The sequence below is a fragment of the Oculina patagonica genome, chromosome 8 (genome assembly GCF_052425735.1).
Source record: "Oculina patagonica isolate OP01 chromosome 8, crgOcupat, whole genome shotgun sequence".
In the NCBI taxonomy this organism is placed as follows: Eukaryota; Metazoa; Cnidaria; class Anthozoa; order Scleractinia; family Oculinidae; genus Oculina; species Oculina patagonica.
Window position 1 is genome coordinate 6,748,742 of NC_135765.1, and position 10,739 is coordinate 6,759,480.

The 10,739-nt window shown below is 39.7% G+C and overlaps 1 protein-coding gene across 1 annotated transcript; it reads right to left on the bottom strand.

Moving 5' to 3' along the window:
- Positions 1-1,968: 1,968 nt before the first annotated feature.
- LOC144663028 (uncharacterized) lies at positions 1,969-7,711 on the bottom strand. Its single transcript, XM_078523961.1, has 3 exons — positions 7,327-7,711; positions 4,791-5,210; positions 1,969-3,586 (listed from the first exon to the last, which is right to left on the bottom strand). Exons 1-3 carry the CDS (start codon positions 7,616-7,618, stop codon positions 2,832-2,834), a joined length of 1,467 nt encoding a protein of 488 aa, XP_078380087.1. The 5' UTR covers positions 7,619-7,711; the 3' UTR covers positions 1,969-2,831.
- Between the last annotated feature and the right edge of the window lie 3,028 nt (positions 7,712-10,739).

Genomic DNA, 10,739 nt, shown 5'->3' on the forward strand with positions numbered 1-10,739 from the left:
TCTCCCGTGGTTCTACGTTTGGCTTTTCATCTCTCCTCCAGGCTTTTTCCCTTTCTATGAAAGCAACACAGAAAACAACGATATTATTGGTTTTCAAAAGCACCCGACACTTGTCGGGTACTTTTTGTACTCAAAAGTATTACTTCACGTCAACGATGTAGCTGATTAAAGAGAAAGAGTTTTTTGCAGATTTTATTATTAAAACGTCAGCTGCATTTACACAGGCAATGTTTATGTGAGAACTTTTATGTGGCAAATATATTTAATATTACTGGAAATTTCATTATGAAAGTGAGTGCTGGCGAAGGTGGATAAAGCAATGGGAACTGAATTGAACAGTGAACAGGTCTTGAAAACTTCTGAACTTTGGAGCCATGACAACTTCGAGACGGATTTATTCTTCCGTTGTTTAGGAGCGTCTGACATTCAAAAAAATTAAATATCTGCTTCTACAAGCATGCGAAGATGTTTATTACAACAAAAACCTCTATAGTCAATGAAACAATTCACAATTTAGACTAAATCGATGCGCCGATTATGCTTGCAATATTTTTGCGAGCGAAAGGTTTTTTTTATCTCGCGTGATTTTATCTTCCGAAGCGTCGCCACAAGAATTAAATCTCCGCTTCCACAAGGTTTACGAAACTGTTTGTAACAGCTGTAAAAAAAATTTAAAAAAAAAACTCAGTACTCAAAGAAAAAATATGATTTAGCTTGAAATGATGCACCGAGTATGCTTGCGACATTTTTGTTTGCAGGCGAAAGTTTTTGTTTGATCATTGAATCGAATAAACAACAATTATTAACCGATCGCAACCTCGTTCCCAATGATGATTAACAGATTGCAACCTCGTTCCCAAGGATCGCTGACGTCACACAACAACGGCTTTACTGCCGAGGAGCTTGAAAGCGCGAAAATGGCCGCAAAATTTGAGCATTACGAAGAGAAAAATATTTAAGTTATAGAAGACAAGGATAGTCAAAACACGAAAAAAAGCAACGAAAGTGAGGAGGGTTTTGAAAGCGTATATTCAAGAGAAAAAAATCCCTGATCCAGCCACAACGGAGGACTTGGAGTGGTTTTACGAAAATTCTACGTCGAAGTAAGCAAGAACGATGGAAACCTGTACTCGAAAGCGTCGCTTTGTGTCGTCAGATTTTGCTTCTTTAGTGTGTATAAGTCGTTTATCTTTATTTATTTAATGACAGTGATGTAATGCAATGCAGTGCAACGTATATATACTAGTTATGCAACGCTTTCGAGTGGTATACTATGGAATATCCCACGAGTCACTTGTATTTTCTCGGTATACACACGAGCCTTTAGGCGAGTGTGTATACCAAGAAAATACAAGTGACAAGTGGGATATTCCATAGTATACCACGAGAAAGTGTTGAGTAACTATTTTATACCATGCCATAGAAAATACGCTTACTAAATTTCGTCGAGAATACAATCGCAGCGCACGATGGGAAGGTTGGGTTGAATACCGTCGAATATACAACGGCTTTCCTGCATTCTGATTGGCTGTATTTTCTATGGCATGGTATAAAACGTAGTCGGTAATGTCAGTCGATGTATGTATGTAAAGATGTTAAAATGATTATAAAGATAATTTAAAAAAAACAGTTGAAAGTCTTGAAATCATGCCCATATAACTTTGTTCTTCAGTTCTATCTTAGTCGACACTTTTCGTCTCAATCAGTGGTACCACACCTCCTAAATAAAGGACATGTCAGAGACTTCATGCACTGACTATAAATTATGATGGATGTCAGTTGATTGTGAGAGATTTGCTAAGGTTTGTACTCGATTTTTTTTCCATTAAGCATTTAACAATAGACTGGTAAATCCGCCATTAGGGATTTAAAAAAAAAGTTTTCACGTGGTTCGTGTTAGCGTGCGTCTTGTCAGCGATGTGATTTACGGTCGCTTCATGGCCGGGTAAGAATTTGTAGGAACAATAATGACCCTATCGACGCTTTTATTAATAAAAGAAAATAATTACAATACAACCTTGGATTTCACAAACTCGGATTTAACATTGTTTTGCATCATTATTCTCCCATGCAAATTAGTTACTTACATTTTCCTCGTAAAGTTTAACGTTTGTAAGCAATTCTTTTGATTAGTCAAAACACGAAAAGAAAGAAAGCAAGACAAACCAAATTTTGTCTTAACTGGCATAATTGACCCTTTAAAACACACAATTTCAAATACCGGCCTTACGCCCTTTCATAAAGAATGTGGAATCAAATAAACTATTTTACGATAAATAGATAGTTACACTTCACACTAACATAGTTAGCCTTCGGTTTTCCTATAATTATAACCGGTTGTTTTTTTTTTTCTTTTTGCTTCCGGGAAGATGGGCCTACAACCAGGGGGGCTTATAAGCGGGGGGACTTATAACCGGAAGTTTACTTATACCGTACATTGACTCTAAAATTGTACTTAATTTTTTCCTTCCTTACAGCACTTTACAACAATATGGTGAAATATCTATATCGCCAATTTTCCTCCACTGGTAAGGGCAACAATATTAATGTAACTTATTTTTTGAAACGTTGTTACTAAATAGAAAGGAATGGGCTTTTATATTGCAGCTTTTCTAAAAGCTACTGACATTCTAGTTGGAAACGCTTGTCATATAAAAATGTTTCCTGCTTTCTCACTGCTAATTTGTAACACGTTATTAAAAGTTTCAACTTGGACAATGCACTTCAAGTTGCCTTTCGGAGACTATTAGTAGCTAAGCATTTGGAGTCGTCTGATATTCACTCCACAATCTGATGACTAACTTATTAGGAACTCGCGTCCTAGTTCGTTTTCACATAAAGACGGATGTTCCTACTGTTTTGTTTAGAAAACTAAACACTTTATTGAAAGTCCCAACTTGGACAATGCACCTCACGTTGCCCTTCGAATCGGAGACTATTAAAAGATTAGCATTTGGAGTCGTCCAGTATTCTTTCAACAATGTACTAGACAACTCTTCAGGAACTCGCCAGGATTTCGCGAAAATTTCAACATCTTTGGCGTCAAAAGAGATGTGTCCACAGTACATACGAGTTTTGAGCTTTATCATTTCACCTGGAGCTAAATGTGGATGTTGAAACCCTTCTGGCTGGATTTGATGACTTGATGATTTCTTTTCATTCACCTGGCATATTAACATGTCTTTTTCATCTGAGAGGATAACAAGCTCGGCGTCAGATGTCTTGGAATGTTTACGAAAAAGATCTTTTTCGATGTAATCCGGTATAACCCAACCAGGTTCCCAGTACAAAATATCATCCCGTCGATTGGAGATTCTACCATAACGAAGGCGTGTATTTAACATTACGGTTTTTACTGGAGCCTGTGCTTGCCTTAAGCCAGAATTCGAAGTGCCGGCGTATGGGTGTGATGGCTGACTTTCCGATATGGTTGCACCAATGTCGAGGTTTTTGTTGCCCTTTGTGCTTTCCTTAGTCAGAATCTGATCTTTCTGCAAGCGACTTCTCAATGGCTGTCCATATTTGCCATCCACTGGTTTTTCTTCAGTTTCAGTGGCACTGCCCGGTTCTGACATTTCAAGTTTTTCTGAAAAGATAAAAGCAATTTTCATGCGAAAATTAGGGAGAATACCTCTCCAATAAATGCATTTTGACTTTGGAAAACTGGAACCGACACGTAACAAGGGACCTGCACCACCGTACCTCCACACAAGCAAAAAGGAAATAAATCGCAGATCAATTATCAACAACAATTTTTCTACTCGCCACTGACAAATGAAAATATTTTGCGGTAATAGTATTTTCCTGCGTTTGACTGCGGAATTAGCAGGAAAATATGCTCTCGTCGGTATCTAATGTTTGATTAGGCATGTGCACTGGTATGTGGGTAATTAGCCGGTATATTTATATTCGGGTGTGATGAATAGGTCTTTCATCTCGGTCTCGCTAACTCAGCGTTCGGGTATTTTTTTTGTTTTGTTTTGTTTTTGGTTTAGTTTGGTCATTCTCTTGTGTGTGTTTTTCTTTTTCTTCTCTTGTTTTGTAGATGTTTTCAACTTTTCTATGTGGACGGACCTTCAGGCAGCTGCTCCCCAGCAAGGTGATATTTTATCTTCTCTTGCAAATTCTCTTCCAGACGTGGCTTTGGCTGGCAGAGCTCCTAGTACTTCTTCTAAGTATTCATCTTCCTACATAAGATGGAAGTCTTGGGCGCGAGATCATGGCTTGTCTGCTTTTCCTGCATCTCCTTTTCACTTTGCTCTTTATTTGCATTTGATGACTGAGGCGAAGACAGCGTCCCTCCTGGAGTCAGCGGTTCATAGCATTGCTTGGATTCATCAGTCGGGTGGCGAGCCCTCTCCTACAGAGTATCCGTTGGTGAAGAGTATTCTTGCTGGTGCGCAGCGTTTGTTGGCCCACCACACAAGCAAGAAGGAGCCAATCACTGTCTCTCAATTAGAACAATTAGTTTATCTCGGATTGGTCAGCGCTTGGCTTGAGGCGAGCCACACCCAAGGGTTGTGTGTGTTTTGTGTTTGGTCAAACTGAGATTTAGAGGAGAGCCGAGTTCAACAAATGTTTCATTTCAAATGTTTCAAACACTGGGTTTGTTTTTGACGTAGCATTAATTTCAAATGAAACCTTTGGGCTTAACAGTGTCTTGTGGTTTATATAACATAAAGTGGCCGCGCCAGACTAACTGCCACTCCCCGTAGATGGAATGCTACTCCATCGCAAGTTACTCTCAATCTTCTTGTAGATAGAAAAAACGTAATCAAAATGCTTCTCACCTTCAGTCTGAGTTTTACCAGTAGCTCTGGCTCCGGCACTGTAATCCATTTCACCGGCCCTTGATTCACGTGAGCTTGGTGACTGCTCGGGATTTTCATCTGGGGCGTTCCTGAAAGGTTCTGTAGCCCTGCCTGGTGGCGCTGTTTCGGGGTCTGGTTCAAGGCTTTGCTGCAGTGGTTGATATTCAAACTTCAGTCCTTTCTTGTTTGGATCAAAGTAATGCAGTAGCGCTTCCTCGTGAATCGCTCTGTGTTTTTTGTTCCAAGAAAATACGAAGTTTTTTCTTCCATCAATAAACTCTTCTTTGACCTGCGAATGAGCAATTTTTCTCCAGGCCCAGCGAGAGATAACAGACTGCTCCTCCTCAATTTCGTTCTTGTAGTTGTCATCTCCTCCAATCACAACGATGACTTTCTCGCCTAAAACGTACAGACAAATTAATCTTAATAACATCATTTTTACTCAACGGACAGACAAACAATTCTTTTTGAAATACAGTAAACTAAAAGTGCAGAAGAGAATGATAGTCCTGAACTGAAGTTTCAACATCAAACATGAAACATTCCGCCCCCTATTTTCAAGTAATCAGTCCAACCGACGATAAGAGCTATCTTAAACGTTTTATCTCAACAAGATCCGACAAAAAATACAACTAATTTAGAATATTGAATGGATCTTCTATATTTCTTACACACAAGTGTCTTTCATGGCCGCCTGCATATGAACACGAGACTTCCAATTTAAAGAGGATACACTGACAGTAGTTTATTTTCCCCCATAATTTTGTCCAGGTTTCAGAAGCTTTTGAATTCTTTTTACGTACTCTTAAGGTGGATTTCCACTGTCGCGTTTCTGTTGACGCACGTAAACGCACGGAATAAAAGTAAACGCACGTAAAACGCGCGCGATTACGTGCGTCGAATTTACGTTGTTCAATTTCCAATGCCACGTGTTTTTCTAGGTATTTACGTACGTGACACCAACGTATACGCACGTAGCGATTTTTGGGGTCGCGAAAAAAGTTGAACCGAGTTTAACTTTTTTCGTGGCTGTCTGCGGTTACGCAGCGACTTACCCAATCATACTTTTGGATTTTGTCACATGACACCACTTACCATGTGGAAAACCATTTTGTTTTAAATCGCCGTCGAATTTACATGGGAAAACATTCATCTCATCGAGAAAGTCCGAACAGAACCAAATTATACGAACGCAGTACGTAGTGAAAGAAAACGCCTGGCGTCAGGTCACGCAGGCTTTGAACCGGCAATCCGGGAAGGTCGCCTCAATTATTTTTTTACTTGATGGTGTCTTTCGAAAGTATTTATAAAATGCCTCTTGTTCATATTCACGCATTTCTTTTACTAGCGTGTGGTACAAAGTGTTTTCATGGCAGCCATGTTGGAAGAGTCAAACAACAAGATATTTGCATAAAAATGTTAATGATTTTTTTCCCAAAGGAAAAACAATTTATTGTTTCACTCCTCCAATATGGCCGCCAATAACACACTCTATTCACCAACATGATAATTCATGATGGCGGGAATTTACGTACGTTCAACGCGCGTAAAAAAGAAACGCTTTTTATTACTTTTTACGCGACAGTGGAAATTTGCCAACGTATCTTTTTTTACGCATGTTTTACGTGCGTAAATATTTACGCGTCAGTGGAAATCCACCTTAAGTTTTATTTTTGTGGCGTTGTTTATCCAGAAAAAGTCATTTTGTTATAGATTAGTAACTGTGTGTGCAAGTCTGTACTCTAAATAATGTTATGTGTCGACATAGAAAGTCTACATTTCAGTACAAGTGATCTTCCGCAACTAGGAACACAACACAACTAGGAAGGTGTGTGTAATATATTTAGACTACTGTACATAACCGGAAGTTGTGTTAAGCTATCGCACCATATGTACCCAAGATGCTTAGCGAATAAAGTGTTGTGTTGTTCAGCTGTGTTAGAAGCTATCTTTACTGTTATGCTACTGTGTCGATGAAGAAAAAATTGTGCTCAGGAAGCGATGCGACAAAAAGAAAAGAAATCAGTTAACAGCAAAAATCAAGTTAATTCAGTACATGGTTAAGGATGCCAATAGCTTGGACATTAGACCAGTACAAGTTGTATTCTTGGAAATGGCGCAGCCGTTTCCAATACATTTAGCATATTTGTGCCTGGCTTGATCGGAACCTTCCTTGAAAGCAAAATATATTTTATGGTCAGAAAATCTGGATCGATTATTTGTACCGATCTACGGCTATGATCGATGTTTCGTATGGCTGAAGAAATACGTAAAGATACTCTCTTCTCAGAACGGTCAGTGGACGGTGGAAAGCGATATACATGTAATTGATTTTTGTCAGTAAATACCTTACAGACCTCGTGAACGGTAACACTGACCCTCAAATGTTAAGGAAGGTTTCTTCGACAAGGCTTTCTTTTCATTAATTTTGCACTAAGGCATTACTAAATACAATGGTACGAAGACCCACGAAAGAGCAGCTGAGATACTGAAAAGTGCTTTACGGTCTAATTACCTGTTGCTTGTAGCAAAGCTCTGTAAACCTTGGCGTAGCCATATTCCAAGTTGTCATTGTTGATTAGGAGACGAGATTCGTGTGCATGGACGACAAACATTGCAAAATCCATGTGCATTTTAGGTATGACATTTGTACTCAACTCAGACATTTCAGAGAGAGTGAAGCTTTGTTTCTCTACCGAAAATTCAAAGCCAAGTTTCGCCTTCACTGCCTTCAACAAATTCTCGACGATGCTTAGCTCGTAAATATTATCACAGTTAAAGAGATGAAACCTGCGTGGCTTCGACATCGTTCCTTCCTCTCAAACTACAATCTTTATCTTTTTTCAAGCTTTTGTTCGCTTCCAAACGGATGTCTTTTTTCCCAGAAAAAAGTCGTAAACAGCTGCCCAAAAGTTCCGAGAAAATATGTCACGCTGCGTGTGAATAAGCACTTATTGTTATACCCCCGACTGAAACGCAGTTTTCTACTGGACGAGAACGCATCACGTGACGCGCGTAAGACTGTATAACTGCAAACAACTGTTTTAAAAATCACTGGGACGACAACAACCCGAACCTTGAACTTACATGCACGTGATCAGGACGTGTGGTGAAGCAGTTCAAAGTTGTGGAAAAAAGCTAAGCTTTTATTAATCGATTTGTTTGTACTCATATCGGGATTTGACTCCAAGTAGGATATTTCTGAATGCGTATTCGAGAGCTCAAGGCGCTGCGCAGTGTTAACTATTTCAATGAATAAACTCATGTCGTTTTCAGCCAAAAGAAAATTTACCTACGTTTTTGTTTCCCCTAGATCCTCAATGTCCCCCCCCCCGTCTTCGCCTCGTCGACGCTTTGCTTGTTTTAAAATATTATAAAAAAGATATTATTAAAAGGTTATTATTATCGGTTCCTAGGTTGCTCTTGTTACACTTCATTCTTTTTCTTTTTGCTAGCTTTGGTTCGCTTGAAACATTTAAAACTCAGTCATTTCTTGAAGAAGTTGCAAGCGGAAGTCTATATTCCCAGAAAAAGAGTCGTAAACAACTCGGTGCGCAAAAATTCCGAGAAAATCTGTCACATTGTGTGCGGATGCTCTTTCCCAAAACACTTGCTTCCGCTGCCTTCAACAAATTATCGGCGACACTAGCGCTTAATTCGTAAACTTCAATCTTTACCCTTTTGCTGGGTTCGGTTAGCTTGAAACAGTTTAAGCGCAGTCTTTCTTTGAATAAGTTACAAACGGAAGTCTATTTTTCCAGAAAAAGAGTCTTAAAGATCCGAGAAAATCTGTCACGCTGAGTGCAGATAATTACATGTTTCAGAAACCCTTATGAGTCGGTGTTATATAAACACCACTTAATGAGTGGACCCAAGAGAAACAGAAAGTTTTGTTTCCCCGTGACCCTCGCTTCCGCTGCCTTAAAGAAATGCCTTAAGAAATGGAGCTTGCGTGGCTGTGATATCGCTCCCTAGCTAGCTCTTGTTAAACTACAATCTTTATTTTTTTTGCTAGCTTTGGTTCGCTTGAAACAATTAAAACTGACGCAGTCTTTTTTCTTAAGAAGTTTCAAACGGAAGTCCATTTTCCCAGAAAAAGAGTCGTAAACAACTACCCAAAACTTCCGAGAAGACCTGTCACATTGTGTGGGAATAAGCACTTAATGACTGGCCCCAAGGGAAAAGGATAAATTCGTACAAATAAGTTTCGTATCAATTTCGACTGTTGACTCCCAAGTACGAACAAAACAATTAATAAAAGCTTAGCTTTGGTCCACAACTTTGTGGAACAAGAACGGTTATTCCCAAAGCCTTAGAAGTGAAGTGTTGCCCTTAGCACATGAAGGCCATCAAGGAATTGTGAAAATGAAAAATTGGTTTAAAGCCTAAGTCTGGTGACCCAAAATGTACAAATAGCAAAAAGATGCCATGGTTGTCAAGTCGTGGGAGAATTCCTGACACCTAAGCCAAGCCAACCAGCGAAGCCACCTTCAGGACCCTTGCAAGGCGTGTCAGATGTGGCTATTGATGTCCTTGGACCACTCCCGTCCGCAGAAAACCTACTGATATTAGTGGATTACTACAGCCGCTTCTTTGAAGATGTCATCATTCGGTCAACCACGGCCCAGAAGACCGTCGAGGCTCTATGTAAAGATTGGACAATCTTTACATAGTATGCATAGTGAGTGTATCTATTTAGCCTGAAGTCGGACGGGAGTCGGACGATGCACCTCATTCGATCAGTTTCTATCAAAGGGGAATGGGGAATATAAAAAAATTCCTAGCTAGTCATGGGGTGCAACACTCATGGGGTGCAACACCGAACATCACCACCAGTCTGGTCTCAAGCTAATGGAGAAGTGGAGTGTAAGACCCGAAATTTGCTAAAATCATCTAAGAGAGCTGAGGCAGAGGTAAAAGAGTGAAAGGATGAGTTAGACAAATTCTTGTTTGCCTGGAGGACACCCCTCACAAAAGCAACGGAGCGGCCTCAGCATATGATGTTTGGAAAAAAACTAAGGACCAAGAGCCTGAACTACGTCCCAACAAAATTGTTGAAGGAATGGAGAGGACGTAGTCAAACGCTTGCTGGAAAAAATGTATACTGACAGACGACTCCATTCTGTTGGCAACCCTCCTGGAGATACAGTTCTTGTCAAGAACACCAAGCCAGCTGGAAAATTAGCTCCCAACTTTGATCCCAAGCCTTCAGACAAAAGAAGGGCAAGAAATAACCCTGAAATCGTCTGATGACGTAGTGCAGGCTTTTAGCCAGGTGGGGGTCCGGGGTTCTTGGGGGGCCCTTTTTCAAAAAATTTTTATATTTATTTTTTAAGAGTTTTTTAGATTTTTTTATTTTTTTATACATTTTTCTCTATATTCAAAAAAATTTCCGCCCCCGGGGAAAAATTAAAAATTTTTCCTTTTTTTTTTAAAAGAGTGCAACAAAGAAAAAGTTCATTTGTCAAGCCGTACAGAGCACCAGAAGACCCTGACACCTCCATAGCAGCTGAAACCCCAGCAAGCTCCTGCAGTATCACCTTCTGTTGGAGATACAACACAAGTGTTCGCATACAGTGTGAACTGTGAAGAGACACTTCGTGCCTTGTAACATGGATGGCTTGCTGGAAGGGTGATTAAGAAGTTCTTGGGCTCTTGAGTTTTGAAAGAAAGCTTGCGAATGAAACAGGTTTTTCGTTTTTCATTCCAGTGCACTCAACCGGAAATTGCTGTTCCATTCGTCACGGAAATTCCCGGAAATTCAAACCATTATTTTTGGCCGAATATAAAGCCTCCGTTGTTTTGGGGAATGAAATTTGCATTTCGGGAAAATATATACCTATACCGTAACGCAAGTCGGAAAGAAACAGAATTTACTTGTCAAGCAGTTCGGCTAATCTACTGATTACAAACGTACTAGTGAAAGAT